This window comes from Theropithecus gelada, chromosome 15, assembly GCF_003255815.1.
Source record: "Theropithecus gelada isolate Dixy chromosome 15, Tgel_1.0, whole genome shotgun sequence".
Lineage (NCBI taxonomy): Eukaryota > Metazoa > Chordata > Mammalia > Primates > Cercopithecidae > Theropithecus > Theropithecus gelada.
The window spans coordinates 12154653-12175042 of record NC_037683.1 but is presented as its reverse complement, the minus strand read 5'-3'; the positions used below and the strand labels follow the sequence as shown (position 1 = coordinate 12175042).

At 42.2% G+C, this 20390-nt stretch overlaps 1 protein-coding gene across 1 annotated transcript; it reads left to right on the top strand.

Moving 5' to 3' along the window:
* The first annotated feature begins 12171 nt into the window (after nt 1-12171).
* Nucleotides 12172-18668, top strand: ZBTB34 (zinc finger and BTB domain containing 34). The gene has a single exon (XM_025359735.1). It carries the CDS (start codon nt 12172-12174, stop codon nt 13684-13686), a length of 1515 nt encoding a protein of 504 aa, XP_025215520.1. The 3' UTR covers nt 13687-18668.
* The last annotated feature ends 1722 nt before the right edge of the window (nt 18669-20390 follow it).

The window sequence follows — 20390 nt, the reverse complement described above, 5'->3', positions numbered from 1 at the left end:
AATATAATTCCTTTACAAAATGTACATGAAGGGAGTGACATATATGCATACATATTAGTCTACATCTTGCTGCTTTTGGCCAAATCTTAGTGCTCTTTCCATATCAAGGCATATACATCTACCCAGTCTTAATAGTTGCATAGTATTTCATTGTCGATTATATTTTTTGAAACCAGTTTCCTTTGGGGGTTCTTTTTTTTTTTTTTTTTTTTTTTTTTTTTTTTGCTATAGCAAAGAAAAATTCTTAGTGGTTATTTTCATTATATATCTCCTGCTACACTTTTGTAAGTCCTATATATTAGTAGGCTTAATTCCTCCCCGTTATTTGTGGACCAAATGGTAAATGCCTTTTAAATTTTGATAGATATTACCAAATTATTCATTCCTCAGGACTACACTTGCCAGCTCTTTTAAACTGTGTGCAAAGCTGATGGGTTAAAAATGGTATCTCATTATTTTTTCTTTTTGTATTTCAAACGTCTTTAATCAGAAGTAAATTTTAGCATCTTTGCTTCTTTTTTTGTCATTTTTCTTTTTTTCTTGAACTGTTTGTATCCTTTGCCCATTCTCCCATAGGGTTTTTTTGTGTATGTCACCTAATTTGATTTATAAATTAAGGAATTTGGAAAGTAGTTCTTTGTCAAATATGCATATATTTGTCTTCAGTATATCATTTATCTTTTGGCTTTTGGGGAGAAGGGGTATTTTTTTTGTCATATACTTTTATGTTGTCGAATGTATTTGTCTTTGCCTTTGTGGCATCTGAGATTTATGTCATGCTTGGAAGGGCCTTTATGTCAGTATTATAAATAAATTCACCCGTGTTTTCTTTCATTTTTTTTTTTCGTGATAAATCTTTTTAAAATACTGGCATAGGAATAGAATGGCATTAAATAGAAAGTAATAAGATCCTCCATACATTCCTTGGTGCTTTATAAGAAATTGGTTAACATGTGACACCTTTGAAAGTTCAGAGGAGCTGTGTTTGCCATTGGTGGGTCATGGTATTTTATGTGACCCTCTAATATTACATATAAGGGCAGTTACTGCCTTTTTGCCTCTTTTATTAACTCAGTGAGGGCGAGGAGCTGAATGGAAGAGCAGGGGCTTGAGTCACTGGTTTCTGTTCACCCTTCTCAGCATCAGCCATGAATGTGACATGATGGTCACTTGCTTTTCCTGTCTTTTTCAAGTGGCTTTTTGTTCTTAAGCCCCTTTGGGTAAAATGCGTTAACCTGGATTGGGGTTATCTCTCCCTTGTGTGTTGTTGCAGAGCAGCCTTTTGCTGTCCTGATGCATGGGCGCAGTGATGGATTCTGTAGCTTTTTTGAGTGGGATCTTGCGAAGATGTCAAGCAGCATTACTTACCAAGCCTGTCGTCATATGGTCTCGCATCAGACCTTAATTTTCTTTTCAGCGCAGCCATGCGTGCTTATTTCCAGAGCCCTCGCTTTGGCTTTGGACTTCAGGTCTGTGGGAGGAGTGTCCCAGGATGGCTCGTGCGGTCATTTCCAGGCAGTGCCACTCTCTCTGTGGCTTGTACCCACAGTGCCTCACTGTGTGAGTGGCCTGCTCTGGTTGCCCAGCCGGCTGTCACTCCGCAGTGTGTGTTCATTTCTCCCAAAGCTGCTCGCCTTCAGCTGCGCTCCCCTTTGCAGTTGGCTTCCCTGTCTGCCGTCCTCTGGTGCTTTCAGACTTGGCTTCGTCACTGCTTGGTCAGTCCTGGAGGGCCCCTCACAGTTTGCTCTTGCTTTCAGGGCGCTGGTCTCAATGCTGCTTTGAATTCTGTTGAACTTGGGCTGAACCCTGTGTCTTCTTGGCAGCATCTGCTCTCTGTGACTTTCACCTTCAAACACCAAAAGGACCGGTTTACTTGAGCCCTAGATCTGTGGTTTCTAATTAATTGAGGCTTTCGCATGTAAAGATAGCTTTTTATTTAAAGCAAGTAGAATGAGCCAGGGTCCGGGGCTCTGAGGAGGAAAGGGGGATCAAAGCTGTGAATATGGAGGGCATGATACCCGGTGGCCGCAGGGGCCCGCCTGGAACATTTTTCTCCTCATAACCCTTACCTCTGCCGGTGATTCTGGTCTAGAAAAGAGGGAGATTTTGCTCTACAAAGAGGGTGCTTCACTAAATTCCTACAGCTGAAATTGCTTGGTCACAGTGAATATGCAGATATAATCTTGATGTATATTACTAAAATGCCCTCATTTGCCCTTCTGTATTCTGGGCAGCAGTAGGGAGGATGTGTGCCCACTTGCACCCCCCGCCCCATCTCCATCCCTTTCCTTGACACCATCTTAGGGCAGGAATGTAACGTGGGGCAAGCTTGCTAGGAATAAAGGGTTGTTGTGTGGGGGCCTGGATGCGCATACTTCCGAAGGGTCCTGGGAAAGTCAGCTGCTTGGTTTCCTCATCTTTAAAATGGAGGGCAGTAGTACCTGCCTTAAGGGACAGGTTGGGAGGATTCAGAGACATACTGCATCCTAAGCCTTTACGACACGCCTGGCATGTATCACATTCAGTAAAAGCTGGTCACGGATGATGATGGTGGTGGAGTGACTCTGCCAAGTAAAGGGGGAAGGCTGAGAGGTGTGGCAGCAGGGGCAGTCATCCCCTTTTATAGTTGCCCAGGCTGGTGTGGGGGCAGCTGGGTGCGTGGAAGTAGGAGAATGTCGGTCCTGCCCACATCAGAGGTGGTCCTTCCCAGAAGCTACCTGGGAGACCAGTGGTGGCCTTATGTGATCACGGCAGAAGCTGTGTGTGAGGTGAAAGCTATTCCACAGGTGTGAAATTATTCTCTTTCTTTGTAAGAAAGTAAGAATTCGGAAGTAAGAAATTAAAGAAATTGAAAGAGCAGAAAGATTGTCTTTCCATCGATTGAGTGAACCGAAGAGACCTGTGAAGAAGTTGAGAAGGTGACAGTTTTGAACTTCCCAAAAAACCATTTCAACAAAGTTCTATCCATGTGTATTTTTTAAAAGAAGTATTTCACATTTTTTTCCCAGAGTATAGTTTTTACAAACAAAAACAAAATTTTGTTAAAATATGTATTAATGATACTGAAAGTAAATTCAGCTTGTATGTGCTTGTTTTTTAAATTAAAATAATAGCAATGTAAATGTCTAATTTGGGTGTGGTTTTTTGCCTAGAATAATGTGACAGAAACACCTATGATTAATCTTCTGAATTAAAGAATTCTGGTTCTGATGGTTTTAGTGAGTGGAATAATCAAATTCATTATTGTTTTCTGAGGCAGCTGCAAACTTAATCTAAATGAAAAACATATAAATCACTACTCTGCATTATCAAAAATGAATTCCATTCCCATCTCTCTCTTGAGTGGGGAGGAATCTGCATTAAGCCTCTATCAAACTGCAAGACTGGGACTTTTATTCATGTTTGAATTCCCTTTGGTTTTCTGTATGTAAGAGATTGATGTTGAGTGAATATTTCCTATAAATGTATGAAAAATAATTTAAATTCCCAGTCAGTGTGCCATTTAGTGATTGCAATTAAATCTAATACTTGCAGCACACATGACAAAAGGCTAATTTCCTTAATTTGCGAAGAGCTCTGACAAATCAATAAAAAGGGCAAAGGATATGAGTAGGCAGTTCAAAGACAAACTTAGACAAATTGCCATTAAACATGAGAAAAGATATCAACCTCATTTATAATTAAACAAATGCAGCCGGGCACAGTGGCTCATGCCTGTAATCCCAGCACTTTGGGAGGCCGAGGTGGGTGGATCACCTGAGGTCAGGAGTTCAAGAACAGCCTGGCCAACATGGTGAAACCTTGTCTCTACTAAAAATACCAAAATTAGCCAGGTGTGATGGCTTACACCTGTGGTCTGAGCTATTAGGGAGACTGAGGCAGGAGAATCGCTTGAGCTTAGGAGGCGGAGGTTGCCTTGAGCAGAGGTTGCACCACTGCACTCCAGCCTGGGCGACAGAGTGAGACTCTGTCTCAAAAAAAAAAAAAAAAAAAAAAAGCACATCAAAACAATGACGTACATCTTTCACCTATCAGTTTGGCTGAAAAAGTGAAACGGTTCGATACCCATTGCTGACAGTTATGGGGGAGCAGGCCCTTCCCTGTGAATGGATAATTGCTGCTGCCTCTTAGAGGGTAATTTGGCATTATCAACTGAAATGAAAAATTTACCACAATTCTGCTAGAAGTTGAGACTACAGATTTACTTACATAAGAAAGCCAGATGTAACTGAGGGGTGTGTGTGTGTGTTGTGGGGTGACAGTCTGTGTTTGTAATGGCTATCTTAGTATCAACTGGGAACTGGTTAAGTACGTTGTGATATAGCCATCCATGGAATATTATGAAGTTAGAAAAAAATAGGTCAATGTGTATGTGCTGCTATGGAAAGATTCTTTTTCTTTTTTTTTTTTTTTTTTTTTTTTTGAGACAGAGTCTTGCTCTGTCGCCAGGCTGGAGTGCAGTGGTGCTATCTCGGCTCACTGCAACCTCCGCCTCCCAGGTTCAAGCAATTCTCCTTCATCAGCCTCCCTAGTAGCTGGGATTACAGGCGTGCCGTACCACGCCCAGCTAATTTTTGTATTTTTAGTAGTCTTGATCTCTTGACCACGTGATCCGCCCACCTCGGCCTCCCAAAGTGCTGAGATTAAGGCGGAAAGATTTTAAGATATATTAAATACATTTCTTTAAAGTAGGGTACAGAACAGTTTATGCTGATAGATGTTTTGAATTTTCTCTGAAAGAATACCCCAAAACTCCTACCAGTGATTATCTTTGGGAAGAGGGGCTGGGGGAAAGTTTTATTATTTCTGTTCTATGATCTGAAGTTCTACCATATGCATATATTTTATTTTAAAGATAAAATTAATTAAAAATTGACCAGGTGCAGTGGCTCATGTCTGTAATTCCAGCACATTGGGATGCTAAGGTGGGAGGATCCCTTGAGGCCAAGAATTCGAGACCAGCCTGGGTAACATAGTAAGACCCTGTCTCTACAAATTAATTAATTAATTTATTTATTTATTTATTTATTTATTTGAGACGGAGTGAGGCCAAGAATTCGAGACCAGCCTGGGTAATGTAGTGAGACCCTGTCTCTACAACTTTATTTATTTATTTATTTATTTATTTATTTGAGACGGAGTGTTGCTCTTGTTGCCCAGGCTGGAGTGCAATGGCACGATCTTGGCTCACTGCAACCTCCACCTGCCAGGTTCAATCAATTCTCAGCCTCCAGAGTAGCTGAGATTACAGGCGCCCGCCACCGTGCCCGCCTAATTCTTTTTTTGTATTTTTAGTAGAGACAGGGTTTCGCCATGTTGGCCAGGCTGGTCTCAACCTCCCGACCTGAGGTGCTCCACCTGCCTCGGCCTCCCAAAGTGCTGGGATTACAGGTGTGAGCCACCGTGCCCGGCCTACAAAAAAGTTTTTTAAAAGCCGGGTATGGTGGTGTGTGCCTATAGTCCTAGCTACTCAGGAGGCTGAGGTGGGAGGATAACTTGGGCCCAGGAGGTTGAGGCTGCAGTGAGCCAAGATTGTGCCACTGTACTCCAGCCTGGGTGACAGAGTGAGATCCTGTCTCTAAGAAAAAAATGTAATTCAAAATTGATCTAACTTAGGTGTAGACCCACTGACATTCCACACAGGGGAGAAAATCAAGACCTTCAAGAAACCAGTGAGTAGCCCATGTTGCAAAACTGCCAGTACAGAGGGATAGAGGATCACATTTGAACTTGAAGTGTGCCTACATAAGAGGCTCTGACCTCCTCTATCCTGGGATCACTGGACCTGACAAATCCACACATGGGGTGTAGAACTTGTGATCGATGATGAGTTTCTCTCCCTTTAGTCTGGTCATATGGCTCAGACTGAAATTAACTGTAAGTTCACTATGTGCCAGTCATTTAGAAGCTTCTTGTTCAAGAGTGTGGCTTGTTAGCAGCTCTGGGGGGAATCTTTGAATCTCATTGTCACTGTGGAAAGGAAGTGTTAATGTAAGGGAGAGGAGAGCAAAGCACTTCCTTTCTCATATTGCGGAAAAATGGAATCCCTTTCTTAGGTGTTAATCGTGGCGTTCCACTTTTCTCAGTGATTATCTTTCAAGTGTTGTTCTCCACCTTTCTTCTACAAAGCAGATAAGAAAAAACCACACAGAGAAGGAAGCCTCATTGGGAAGCCGTTTTCAGTTGTACATTCTATTTCAGAAATGCTCTGTTGCATTCCTTTCTGTACTGGTTTTCGCCCTGCAGTCCACACCTTTGAAAAGCCCGAACCCACCTTCCTTTTGTCCTTGCATTCCGAAAGTCACTATTTATACACCCCATGTCATGAGAATGCTATGATGAATAGGTAACATTTGACTATTTGTTAGGTGCCAGCTGAGTTGCATTTTTATAAGTTTTGCCAATTTGAGAAAGAAGTATTTTGTCTCACGTTTATGCATTTATTTATTTTTGAGATAGTGGCTCACTCTATCACCCAGGCTGGAGGGTAGTGGCACAATCTCAGCTCATTGTAACCTTGGCCTCTGGGACTCAAGCCATCCTCCTACCTCAGCCCTCCGAGTACCTGGGACTACAGGTGCCCACCACTTTGCCCTACTAATTCTTGTATTTTTAGTATTTACGGGGTTTCACCATGTTGGCCAGGCTGGTCTCAAACTCCTGAGCTCAAGCAATATGCCCAATTTGGCCTCCCGAAGTGCTGGGATTACATGTGTGAACCACAGTGCCTGGCCTTATATTGATGTTGCTTTACTGATAAAGTTGTTAAGCATTTTTTTTTTTCGTTTCTTTTTTTGAGACGGAGTCTCGCTCCATCACCCAGGCTGGAGGGCAATGGTGCGATCTCAGCTCACTGCAACCTCCACCTCCAGGGTTCAAGCATTTCTCCTGCCTCAGCCTCCCGAGTACCTTGGATTACAGGTGCCCGCCACCACGCCCGGCTAATTTTTTTATTTTTAGTAGAGACAGGGTTGCACCAGGTTGGCCAGTCTTGTCTCGAACTCCTGACCTCAGATGATTCACCCGCCTCGGCCTCCCAAAGTGCTGAGATTACAGATGTGAGCCACCGTGCCCAGCCTAAGCATTTTTTCTCTATGTCTAAAGGCTATTTTAATTTCTTTTTAAAAGCGTCTGTTCATAGTCGCTTTTTTCAGTTGTTCCATTTGGCTTTTATTGATTTGTGAGAGACTGCTGTTTATGTTCTAAGTATTTTTTATTGTTTTCTACCTCTTTTTTTTTTTTTTGCTAAAAAGTATTTTTTAGATATATAAAAGTTGTATTTCTTCTGTAGTTAAATCTGCATTTCTTCTTCTGGTATCTTTGTGTGCTTAGAAAAACCTCTAGAGGTTATTTTGGGGTATGCTGTGAAGAAGTATCTAAATTTATTATTAATTCAAATTCTCTAAGCAGCATTTATTTCAGTAATTCTCCCCTTTTTACTTGCTTAAAATGGCCCATGAGGCCATCTCAGTCTGATTTCTACCTTGACAACCTCATGTGGCTTCTGTCCTGCCCCTTGCGCCTTGTTCCAGCTGTGTACACACTTCCAGCATGTCCTTCCTCCCCAACCCTTTGTACGTGTGATTCCTTCTGTCTGGACAGGTTCCCTGCAGCACCCTGATACCACATGTATCTGACTAACCTTTACTTGTCCTTTAGTTCTTATTTAAAATAGCAGTTGTTCATGTAGGCTTCTCTGACCACTCCCCCATCGTGAAAGATCTCATAGCTTTTATCATGATTTATGATGAGAAAATTAAAACTCCGATGGATCCCTAGTGCCTGACACTTAATACATACTTAGCCGATGACTTATAGCCCAGTCATACATTTTGACATCTGTAAGTTCGGTTGTATTTGTCTATTTCTAACATTTCTTTAGTATTCCAGATCTGCACTATCCAGTTTGGTGGCCACTGACCACATGCGACTATTGAGCACGTGGAATGTGGTTAGTCCAAACCGAGCCATGCTGTGTGTAACATACACATCAGAGTTCAGAGACCTAGTGTGAAAAGAATGTCAATGTCTCAGCTTTCTAATATTGATTACATGCTGCAATGATGTGTTGGGTGATATAACATATTACTACAATTTATTTTTTTAACTTTTAAAAAATGTAACTACTAGAAAACATTAAATTACACATGCAGTGTCTTATATTTATGTTGGACCACAGTGTTCTAGATGAATTTTAAAATCATTTTGTCAGGTTTCTAAGAAAAGATTTCATCAGGCTATGTTATATTTATAAATTAATTTTGGGGGTAGAGTATCTCTCTTTACAGTATCGAATCATCCCGCCAGAACCATGTTCCCTCTCTTCATTTATACAGGCTTTTGTCCGTATTAAAGTGAGTTGTATTTTTCTTGTTGACCCTGTTTTTTGCTTATCTTCCCCCACCCCTAGGTATTTTCTAGTTCCTGTTGCTATATTGTTGGTTGCACCTTATTGTCATTATCTTACCTGTTTTTTATGTGTAATTTTTTGAAACCCTCCACTTAGTAGATGCCGATTCTAATATTTTCCAAGTGATTCTCTTGGGGCTTCTGTATAAATAATCTGCATGTTACATCTGCACGTAATAGTCATTTTGTCTCTTTTTTAATGGCTGCTTGCCTTAATGTTCCCTTGTCTTGTTGCTTTGGCTAGAAGTTCTAAAATAATGTTAAGTAAGAATCATGATGGCAGATAACCTTGTATATCTTCCCAGGCACTGATGGGAATGACTTTACTAAAGTGTTTACCGAAGTGTGCTCCAGGGAACACTCATTCTTGGGAAATATTAACATGTGTACCTTGAGAGAACAGTTCCACCATTAAATGAGTTTGCGAACTGCTGAGTTAAGCAGGACTCTTGTCTATAGGACTTTTCAGATAGGATATTATGCTAATGTGTGTTTTAATCCCTAGGAGGTGAGGATATTGGGGCCAGCTCTTGGGCTTGGGTTCTACTAAATACATTTTGGGAAATGCAGACATCATGTTTCCTTTTTATCTTCCCCCCCCCTTCCTTCCTTCCGTTCCCTTTTTTCTCCCCCTTCCCCTTACCCCCTTCCTTCCTACCTTCCTTCTTTCCTTCCTTCCTTCCTTCGTTTCCTCCCTCCTTCCTTCCTTCCCTCCTTCCTTCCTTCCTTCCTTTTCCCTATTAAGTATACCAACATACACAGTGTTTCCTTTTTAAGGATAATGTTGCCATTGGTTTGTAGTAGATACACTTTATTATATTAAGAAACTATTGTTCTGTTTCTAGCCTATTGAGTATTTTCCCCTTACTCTGAAAGGGCATTTAACTTTCTGTCACATGCATTTTTGACATAATATTGATTTGGTCATATGGGTTTTTCTCCTTGACTTATTGATGTTGCAAATTATATTCGTCTATTTATTTCTGAACATGTAGCCATCCTTACATTTGTGAAACAGCTGTTCTTGGTCATAATATATTATTTTAATAGGTTGTATTTGCTAGCATTTCTGTTAGGACTTTAAAATCTATTTATTTAGATGAAGTAGACAGTTTTCTTCTTTCTGCTATTTGTCATCTTCTGCTATCAGATTTGTGCCATATGAACTGAGATGCTTTAAATGTTTTTACATGCATCTAGAACAGTGTGAACGGCCTGAAGATCATTTGTGCCTTGGCACTTCTGTTTCTTATTTAGTTCTGCCAATTTATGTTATCCTAAAAATATGTTCATTTCATACAGATTTCAAATTGATTTCAATCATAAATCTAGGATAAATAAGGGCGCAGTATTCCTCTTTGACTAAAATGTTTTAACTCAAATTTTGATGTGATTTTAAAAAAAGTTCGGACATGATCTAGGCACATTTAACTGATCCTTTCCTGTGAGAGTCTTAGATTTAGTTGCATGTTCTCTTGTCTTGAAATTTAAAAATTCCCTCTGTGATTATGTGCTGTTTTTCTGTATTAGTTATTTTCCTACTGTCTTTGGGCATCATTTGTTTTTCCTTTTCTGACCTCCTGAGTTCAGCCATTTCACTTATTTTTAGTATTGATTGTTTAATGATTAAAACTCTTAAGGCACTGACTTTTCCTGTTACAGCTTTTTGTTTTTGTTTTTTTTCAAAACTCCCAACATTTCATTTTGAAAAACTTCAAACAGAAAAGGTGAGAGAATTTCACAATAAGTGCCCAAATATCCACCATGTAGACTCTACAATTGTTAACTTTTTACTGTGTTTGCTTTATCATGTATTTGTCCATCTCTTTTTTGGAGATACATTCTCAAGTAAGTTGAAGACATGAGTAAACTTCACTCCTGAAGCCAGATTTTATGTGTTTTCTCATTGTCTAAGTAGTTTTATTCCATTTAGATTTTTTTCTGATCTAATACTTAGGAGGTATTTACATTTCTGTTGGTCAGGTTTTAAAATATAATTGTTAGATCTGGTTTTGTTGTGTTTGGGTGAGAGGATGGAGCCTGGGCTATATATACTTAAGTAGTTCTGAGCAGTCTGGTGCTGCAGATGTTTAGGCCACAGGAAGGAAACCTGTTGTAGGTGTACCACAGCTGTGGCACACACCTTTTGATGTGTCCGTCACCCTTTCATTCCTGTTGTCTAAAATAACTACTGTTTAAAAATACTGTCTTGGCCGAGTGCGGTGGCTTACGCCTGTTATCTCAGCACTTCGGGAGGCTGTGGCGGGCAGATCACTTGAGATCAGGAGTTCGAGACCAGCCTGGCCAACATGGTGAAACCCCATCTCTACTAAAAATACAAAAACTAGCTGGGTGTGGTGGCGGGTGCCTGTAGTCTCAGCTACTCAGAAGGCTGAGGCAGGAGAATCACTTGAACCCAGGAGGCGGATGTTGCAGTGAGCCAAGATCATGCCATTGCACTCCAGCCTGTGTGACAGAGCAAGATTCTGTCTCAAAAAAAAAAAAAAAAAGTAATAATAATATTAATAATACTGCACTGAAGGAGACTGAGCATAGTAAGTCTCAGCCAAACCAACCCAACCCAAAAGAGATATAAAGGTGTACACAGCTGAAGGGCAAACACACAAATCAAGACAGTAATACTGAAAAGGGTTTGGCTCCATTTATTGTATCCAGTGTGCTGCATAGTTGAAAAATACCAATCAGAAATACACAAGTAAGACAGAACATTTTTAGATGAATTTAGTTTTGTTTTTGTTTGTTTGGGTTTTTTTTGTTTTTGAGAAGGAGTCTCATTCTGTCGCCTAGGCTGGGGTACAGTGGTGTGCTTTTGGCTCACTGCAACCTCTGCCTTCTGGGGTCAAGTGATTCTCCTGCTGCAGCCTCCCTAGTAGCTGGGATTACAGGCGCACAACAACACACCAGGCTAATTTTTTTTTCTTTTTTTTTCTTTTTCTTTTTTTTTTGAGATGGACTCTCGCTCTGTCGCCCAGGCTGGAGTGCAGTGGTGCAATCTTGGCTCACTGCAAGCTCTGCCTCCCGGGTTCACGCCATTCTCCTGCCTCAGCCGCCCGAGTAGCTGGGACTACAGGCACCCGCCACCGTGCCCGGCTAATTTTTTTTTTTTTTTTTTGTATTTTTAGTGGAGACGGTTTCACCATGGTCTCGACCTCCTGACCTTGTGATCCACCCGCCTCAGCCTCCCAAAGTGCTGGGATTACAGGCGTGAGCCACCGCGCCTGACCACACCAGGCTGATTTTTGTATTTTTAGTAGAGATGGAGTTTCACCATGTTGGCCAGGTTGGTCTCAAACTCCTGACCTCAAGTGATCTGCCTGCCTTGGCCTCCCAAAGTGCTGGGATTACAGGTGTAAGCCACTGCGCCTGGCCTGAATTTAGTTGTTTTTCACAAAGTACTTCAAACCCTCAAAAGTACTTGAAATGGGGAAATATTTGTCCTAAAAGAATGCCGATTTCTCAGAGCCAAAATAGTCCTACTCTGTGTAAAATATTTTACTTTTGATCAAGATGAATGTTAGGCAACGGTGACACTAGGCTAATTGATCATTAGTTTATTTGGCTTTGGGTGAAGTAACCAAAACGTGAAAGACTAAAACAAGGGGAAGAATGCTTCAGGTAGATTTTAGGAGGTTTGATAGCCACAATGGTATTGTCGTTGTAAGCTTGTGTTTATGCCACTTGTACTTAGTGAGGAGTCACTGGTGAATGATGCCAACTCTCTCTCTCCGCAGAGTACGCTTCATGTCAGTAGAAATGGACAGCAGCAGTTTTATTCAGTTTGATGTGCCCGAGTACAGCAGCACCGTTCTGAGCCAGCTAAACGAACTCCGCCTGCAGGGGAAACTATGTGACATCATTGTACACATTCAGGGTCAGCCATTCCGAGCCCACAAAGCAGTCCTTGCTGCCAGCTCCCCATATTTCCGGGACCATTCAGCGTTGAGTACCATGAGTGGCTTGTCAATATCAGTGATTAAAAATCCCAATGTGTTTGAGCAGTTGCTTTCTTTTTGTTACACTGGAAGAATGTCCTTGCAGCTGAAGGATGTTGTCAGTTTTCTGACTGCAGCCAGCTTTCTTCAGATGCAGTGTGTCATTGACAAGTGCACGCAGATCCTAGAGAGCATCCATTCTAAAATCAGCGTTGGAGATGTTGACTCTGTTACCGTCGGTGCTGAAGAGAATCCCGAGAGTCGGAACGGTGTCAAAGACAGCAGCTTCTTTGCCAACCCAGTGGAGATTTCTCCTCCATATTGCTCTCAGGGACGGCAGCCCACCGCAAGCAGTGACCTCCGGATGGAGACGACCCCCAGCAAGGCTCTGCGCAGCCGCTTACAGGAGGAGGGGCACTCAGACCGCGGGAGCAGTGGGAGCGTTTCTGAGTATGAGATTCAGATAGAGGGGGACCATGAGCAAGGAGACCTGTTGGTGAGGGAGAGCCAGATCACCGAGGTGAAAGTGAAGATGGAGAAGTCCGACCGGCCCAGCTGTTCCGACAGCTCCTCCCTGGGTGATGATGGGTACCACACTGAGATGGTTGATGGGGAACAAGTTGTGGCAGTGAATGTGGGCTCCTATGGTTCTGTGCTCCAGCACGCATACTCCTATTCCCAAGCAGCCTCACAGCCAACCAATGTATCAGAAGCTTTTGGAAGTTTGAGTAATTCCAGCCCATCCAGGTCCATGCTGAGCTGTTTCCGAGGAGGGCGTGCCCGCCAGAAGCGGGCCTTGTCTGTCCACCTGCACAGTGACCTGCAGGGCCTGGTGCAGGGCTCTGACAGTGAAGCCATGATGAACAACCCCGGGTATGAGAGCAGCCCCCGGGAGAGGAGTGCGAGAGGGCATTGGTACCCGTACAATGAGAGGTTGATCTGTATTTACTGTGGAAAGTCCTTCAACCAGAAAGGAAGCCTTGACAGGCACATGCGACTCCATATGGGAATCACCCCCTTTGTGTGCAAGTTCTGCGGGAAGAAGTACACACGGAAGGACCAGCTGGAGTACCACATCCGGGGCCACACAGATGATAAACCATTCCGCTGTGAGATCTGCGGCAAGTGCTTTCCATTCCAAGGTACCCTCAACCAGCACCTGCGGAAAAACCACCCGGGCGTCGCTGAAGTCAGGAGTCGCATTGAGTCCCCCGAGAGAACAGATGTGTACGTGGAACAGAAACTAGAAAATGACGCGTCAGCCTCAGAGATGGGCTTAGATTCCCGGATGGAAATTCACACAGTGTCTGATGCTCCCGATTAAGATGGTAAAGAAGTGCACCCAAACAAAGCACATTAATCAATGCATATTTGTGATTTGCTTTGTTGTAATCTTTGGTTTTCCCAACCATCTGGAAATCTCTTGGTCTCTTGGCAGTTTTTCTAAAGTTTCTGGATGGAACACTTCGTTGTGTTTATCCTTTCCCCTGCCCTCCCTCCCCGAAGGAGCTCAAAGCATGAAGGGCAACGCATCCAGGGAAAACACAGGCTGACAGTATTCCTCTTTGGCTGAACTCTTAATCCAAAACCTGCCAGTGATTTAGCTATGCCAACTGGTTGACCCTCCATTCTCTGCCAAGAGGCATACTCTGTCTCATTGTGTGCGCTGGCAGCAGTGCACTTCCGTGGAGGGAGATCAGGATGCCGTCAGCTGATACAAATGGGTAACCTTTTCTAATTTAAAATTCCTTTTAGGGGGTAGTTAGACAATTTATATATATATATAATAAAACTATTATTATATATATAGTATATATACATTCTCAAATTTGAGTTTATTCTGGTTGAGGTGAATGTAAGAGGAATATATAATTTAATACAATGTGAACAGGGCTTCTGAGTCTGTCTCATCCCTACCTAATATGTTAGGGTTTTGCCCCTTCATTTCCCTTACAAAAGAATGTTAGTAGGTTTATATTAATCATTGTGTCCAAAAGCAAGCAAAGCAAATCACAGTGTTCACAGCTCTGCTTCATAACAAATACATAAACCAAATGCCATAAAATTTCTTCAACTCTAGTTGGAAACCGTTTGGAATTTTTGTTAGTTGTCCAGCAGGTAAGCTGGATGACCTGTGGTGCTGACCTTTTTACATAGTGTAGTGTTATATTAGCCAACCCCAAAGGAGCAGTGGTTTTCAAGGTTTTTACTGGCCTACAAATCTACCTTCATTCCGTACTGTAGAAACATACATACCAGGTAACTAAATCGAATCACTCTCTATCATGAGTTAGTACTCACTCGCACTTAAGGAAAGGGATTTGTAGTTCTCTCTACAAAATTCTCCAAGCAGTGTTGTGGTTTTTTTTTTTTTTTCTTTTTTTTCTTTCTCTTTTCAAACAGCCAGTTCAGGTGCACAGCAACTTTTTCTACATGCAGTTCCCAGGGAAACTGCAGAACTTAGAATTTGTACTTTTTGTAAAGCTATACTCTATGGGAATTGCAAGCAATATATCTATCTTAGTATTGTGTGTGCTAATGAGAGCCTCAGTGGCTCCCCCACTCTCTCAGTGTTTCCTGCTTAAAGAACCAACAGTTTAAAAGCCCTCTAAGATATTCTGTGTGTCACCAAATCTGTGTGTCACCATTTTTTGTCATGTGGTGCTATTTTTGTTAAGTGTCTTTTTAGGTCAGTATAGTTGTAGAAAATGTGAAATCTAATGGTAATAATGAATTATAATTGTTTTCCTCTCTTGAGTTCGTAGCTTGAAAAGAGACCTCAAAAGCATGTGCTGGCAAACACATTACTGTATGAAAAGATACCTGAGTCCTATTTGAATAATGTTGTATTAGTACTTTCGGAAATGTCTTCAGTTCTGTATTGTGTTCACGTACACAAACAGTCTTTACAGATTGCTTCGGTACTGTAAACTCTGGCAGAGAGTAATTTTACAGGCGGTTTGGTGGTGAGTTTGTGCTGCAGGCTGCCTGTGGGATGTCAGCGTTCTGGTATCTGGCTGAGAACCTGGGGTCTGAGATGCACAACCAGTGCACCTCCATAGGAGAACAGTGTAGCCACCTAAAAGAAAAACGAACAAAGGACCAGCCTCAGAGGCTAGAAGTTAAAGGAATACAGAATTTGATGTTTGCTGGTTTTCTGTGCTTTTTTGGCTCTTAAAATACCAATGGTGGATTGTTATTTTGTTTTTGTTTTTTGTTTTGAGAAAAAAAAGTCATTCAAGCCCTTTGTGTGTAATAGCCCCCAGGGGTGGCAGCTGTGCAGTCGCATCTCTTTAGCACACAGGATCTGTTCACGTGTGAACTGCTGCGCTACACATCAGTGTTAACTCCCTACAGATTACACTCTAATCCCGCTGCTCCCGAGGAGCGGCCTTTGCTAAATCGGGTATATAGTATGCCTTTTTCCTCGTCAAACTGCCTAAGTAGGGGTTTGTTCTCTCCCTGAAGCACTTGTTCAACTCCTGTTAAAGCCGCGTGCCTCAAGGGGAGGCTGGACCCCAAGTGTTTACCCACTTAAATATGTTCTGGGGTTTCAGGTAAATGTTTGTGATTTTTTTTTTCCTTACATGAATAAGTTTGGTTTTGATTTTTTTTTTAATTGAATGCAAAAAATTTGTGTTGTGATACAAATTAAGTTTGTGACAAGAAATGCCCAAATCCAAGGACATAAGAGGTCAAGCTCAGGGAAGGAACCTCCTTTTCACTCAGGCTTGGGGCCTTCAGCGAGGTCTCCAGAGCATTCCGTGGTATGAGAGACAGTGAGGAGGGAGGGCACCTGGTGCGGGCACCTCCAGCGTCCTGGCTCTTGGCATTGTCCGTCTTAACCTTATTTACATGGAGTTCTTTGTATTTGTGAATCTGTTTAACTGGTTTGAGTTTACCAAAGAGTGACTTATCCAAAATTGTCTTTGACAAAAATATCCATTGCTTTGATTGTACAGTTCAGGTTCAAACATTGTAATGGGACTGTTAAGGGGCAGAAAATTGATTGAGTTTCTCTCTAAGAATCATGATTCCACATTTTGCAAGTTCCACTTGCTCCCATTCGTGTTGCTAACACTTTACCCTTTCCACTGCTCGCAGTGTTAAGAATGAATTCTCAAGCCATAACACAGTACTGTAAAGTTCCGCAGGGCTTCGAGGGAGGCAGCGCCTAGGCCAGCACGGAGCTGTGTAGCCTCTCTGAGCGTTCGCACTGTCATGCTTCCCAGGGGCGTGACTGGTGAGAGATTAACTCCATTCAGATCGGGCAGCAGCAATTAATTGTGCCTTGCCGCATGAGGATGTGTCAGGAGGATTAACATGACCACAGAACCGAAACATTCTCTCCCTGAAGTTCACTTCACGTCTCCGCAGACGAAGTACGCTGTGTAACTCCTTAGAGCAACTCTTTTTGGAAAGCAAAGTCCCTATTTCTGTACAGTTTTAGGTTAGGTGTTTCATTTATAACAGATGCAGAAATCAATTAAGATAAAGTGATATGTGAAGAAATCTTTTACGGTAAAATATATCCTGAATTCATATAGGCTTGTTCATAATTGAGTCTCTTCTTGAGCTACCTTTTCACTATTAGACAATGTGAAGACAGTGACAGCATCCTTTTCTAGAGATACTTAGCCCGTTATTACAAACTGTGAAGACAAAGAATTTTATACTTTTACTAATGTTTGTGGTTTTAAACAGTTATTTTCATTCTAATCAGTTCTCTACCCTCTAATTTCTACTAAAGCTGTAAATACATTTAGAAATTATATTTGTAAATACAGTATATGGAGACAAGTTAATTTTTTGGTCAGTGGAAAAAGCCTCCCAACCAATTGGCTCTGCCTTGGCAGTTGTGGTTTTTTTGTTTTTTTGTTTTTTTGTTTTTAGTTTAGGTGTTTTTGGTTTTTTGTTTTTTCTTAACAGCAGAAAGGATACTGTCGGTTCACTGTTGAGCAGAATATACTGTAGAACGAAATTGATAATTTTTAAATCTTCCAGAGCATGAGTAAATGTCTTTTCTAATGATAGCAAATATAACCAACTCTTTGTTTTTCCCTTAGCCCAGACCATATATAGGCCTGCATATTTTGTGTGTGCTTTTGTTTTTATTTTTGTTCTTACAGCCTAGACTCTAGGAAAAATTTGCAGGAACACAAAACAAGGGCTGGGGGGAATATCATCTATGTGAATGAGCTTTACTTTAAAGAGATCAATGTATTTTATTTTATCAACTTTTTCTCTTAGTTACTGTGATTTTTGTTGTTGTTGTCCTCGTTATTGTTAAATTCTGTAATGGTTTCCTGTGAAGCCTCCACTGAAAGGGACTCAAATATGCAACACCTAAACTATTTTCCAAGGGCACATGCCCCTTGAATGGTGCTTCTAGACTGGTCAGGGTTATTTATTAAATTTTATATATGAAAGTATTGGGGAATTATGTAAATTCTTTATATGAAACTATCTAGTTCATAAATCATAGATTTCATATTACTCAGTGCAACTGAACTAAAAGTTCAGAAAAGTCATTCACATTGTTCCAAATTTGTAATGGTTGTCACATGTCACATGCGTCTTTTTCAGTAAGTGCCAGAGTGTTCCCACTGTTTCTGCCCAGTGCTTGACTTCTCGGCCCAGAAGGGAACCTGCTTTCTCTGGTTTCCTCCCTGGGTCTGGCACAGACAGGGCTATTGTAGTTCTTGATCAAGTCCTGGAGTCAGCCTTGCCTGGCTCTCCTTGTAGCAGATTCAGTCCACAGACCTCTTGCTGCCCCTCAGTGACAAGTATGCTGTGAATTCAACCTTTGGACTTGCTGCCCAAGCCTTTGGTTGCTGCCCTGACTATTGTAAGAGGTAAACTTACCTGGTTTGTTTGAGAATGACCATTTTCCTAATGTGAAAACCATCTCTCTCACCACTTTTATTAGTAGGGCTAACATTTTTTTCCGTTATAAATGGTTGAGCAATTTGAATGACTTAACACAGTGTCATTATCTTGCAATATAAACTGGTAACCTCACAACTCCACACTTCATCACCATATGAAGTAAATGAAGCTAGCTAAGCGGATGCTGTATCAACTAGTAACTTGCCATTAAGGATTATTTTATAGCATGAATTTAAGACTATTTATTCAAATGATATTTTACTCTTGTATTCACTTTGTTTTAGATTTGTGACATGAATATTTCAGTGCTGCTTAATTTTGTTCTGAATTCTTGTTTCTTGCTTGTAAATGGCTTTTTTATGGTATAAATAAAGTCAATGGACATTGCTGTTTGTAAATAAAAATGCTGCTAGAGCACATGTGCTGTGGTCTCCCTCTGCGTGAGCCCCCTGAGCTTTGGTGAGTGTCACTGGCTCTGACAAACATCTGCAGTGTCATAGTTTCTGTAATCACTGTTTTTGAAAGGTTAGGGTTTCCTAAGAAGCTCTTGTGCCACTATCGTGCTGAGAAGAAGAGAAAGAAGCGAGTGTATTTCTGACCTCTTGTGTGGCGACTGCATTGTCGGCCTCGGTCTGCACCCAGGCGCCCCCAGAACAAATCGCTGGTGAATCCCTTCCCCTCGCGCCTGCAGAGAATGTGCCTTGCTCAGTCGTCCACAAAGTGTGGGGTTGCACAGGCTCATGTCTCCACTAAGCCAGTTAACTCCCCCTCCTCCTCCAGGTTCCAGCCCAGGGCCCCCTCTTCCCGCCAGCAGCCCTCCAGGTCAGGCCTCTCTAACAGCATTTGTTGAACTGTGTTCCTGCTCTCTGGAGCACCTATTTCAGTTTGTAATTGGATATTCATTAGCGAGATGATTCAGTTAGTATTTCTCCCTCTAACCTGGAGGCTCCCTGACAGCAGGGTTTATAAACTCTTTTCTCTCCCTCGAGTATCCTTAGCACAGGACCCGGCACCACAGTAGGCACTCGGCAGTGTTTGTTGAGTGAATGAGCTAATGCGTGTCTCCCGAAGGGTCACACAAGGCAGTCTGGCTGGGATGCAGGCAAGATTGACCTCAGCTCCTGTGGGGCTGCGAGGTGACCTGCTCCTTACCCATAAGTAAGGGCTGCTGTTAAGCGAATTCTCACCAGGCCTCTGGGGTGAGATGGGCGGTGAGATGGGGCACAGGAGGAAAGGTCTGTGCAGGAACCAGCTTCACCTGCTAGCTGGGGGCCCGAGGATTCCTGAGGGAGGCAAAGGAATGATGGAGAAAGTGCATGGGCTAGCATACCTGAAGGTCTGGCTTTCATCCCTGCCTTTGACCGTGACTTTTAGCAAGCCACTTGCCTTCGTTAGCCCCAGTTTGACTCTGGTGACTCTGAAATGTCAGGCAGTAGCTTCTGATGAATTTGCTTACTCCGTAAGGCTGGAAAAATAGCCCAACATCAAGAAACGGGTGAGCTTCTCCTCCAGCAGGGTTCGAGGATTATCCCAAGGGGGTGGAGTCCTGGAAATAGGAGCATCAACTGAGGCCAACGCACTGAGTCAGAGCAGATGTTGTGTAGACCACATTGAACTGCATTGCTGGCAAAGGCCATTGGCAGTCATTGGCTCATCTTTCATTTGTCCTGATGTCAGACCCATCCTTACTCTGGTTTCTTCCAATTATAATTCCTACAATTGTTGGCCAAGCCTGGGTGGCTTCAGGGATGTTTACGAACATTCTTTATAATGTCACAGAACAACCACTAATCCCCAGTTGTCTTCTAGTCTTCACCTCTGTTTCCTGGACCATTTCCTTCAAAGCTCCTCAATCCTCAGTGGCTTTTTTTTTTTTTTTTTTTCTTTTTTTTTGTCCTGAGACAGAGTCTTGGTCTGTCACCTGGGCTGGACTGCAGTAGCATGGTCAAAGCTCTCTGCAACCTTGACCTCCAGGACTGAAGCGATCCTCCCATGTTATCCTCTTGAGTTGCTGAGACTACAGGTACATGCCACCATGCCTGACTGATTTTTTATTTTCGTAGAAATGGGGTCTTACTATGTTGCCCAAGCTGGTCTCAAACTCCTGGGCTCAAGTGATCCTCCTGCCTTGGCCTCCCA

Coding starts and splice junctions, on each gene's coding strand:
- ZBTB34 (XM_025359735.1), top strand. CDS start 12,172: ATGTCAGTAGAAATGGACAGCAGCAGTTTTATTCAGTTTGATGTGCCC.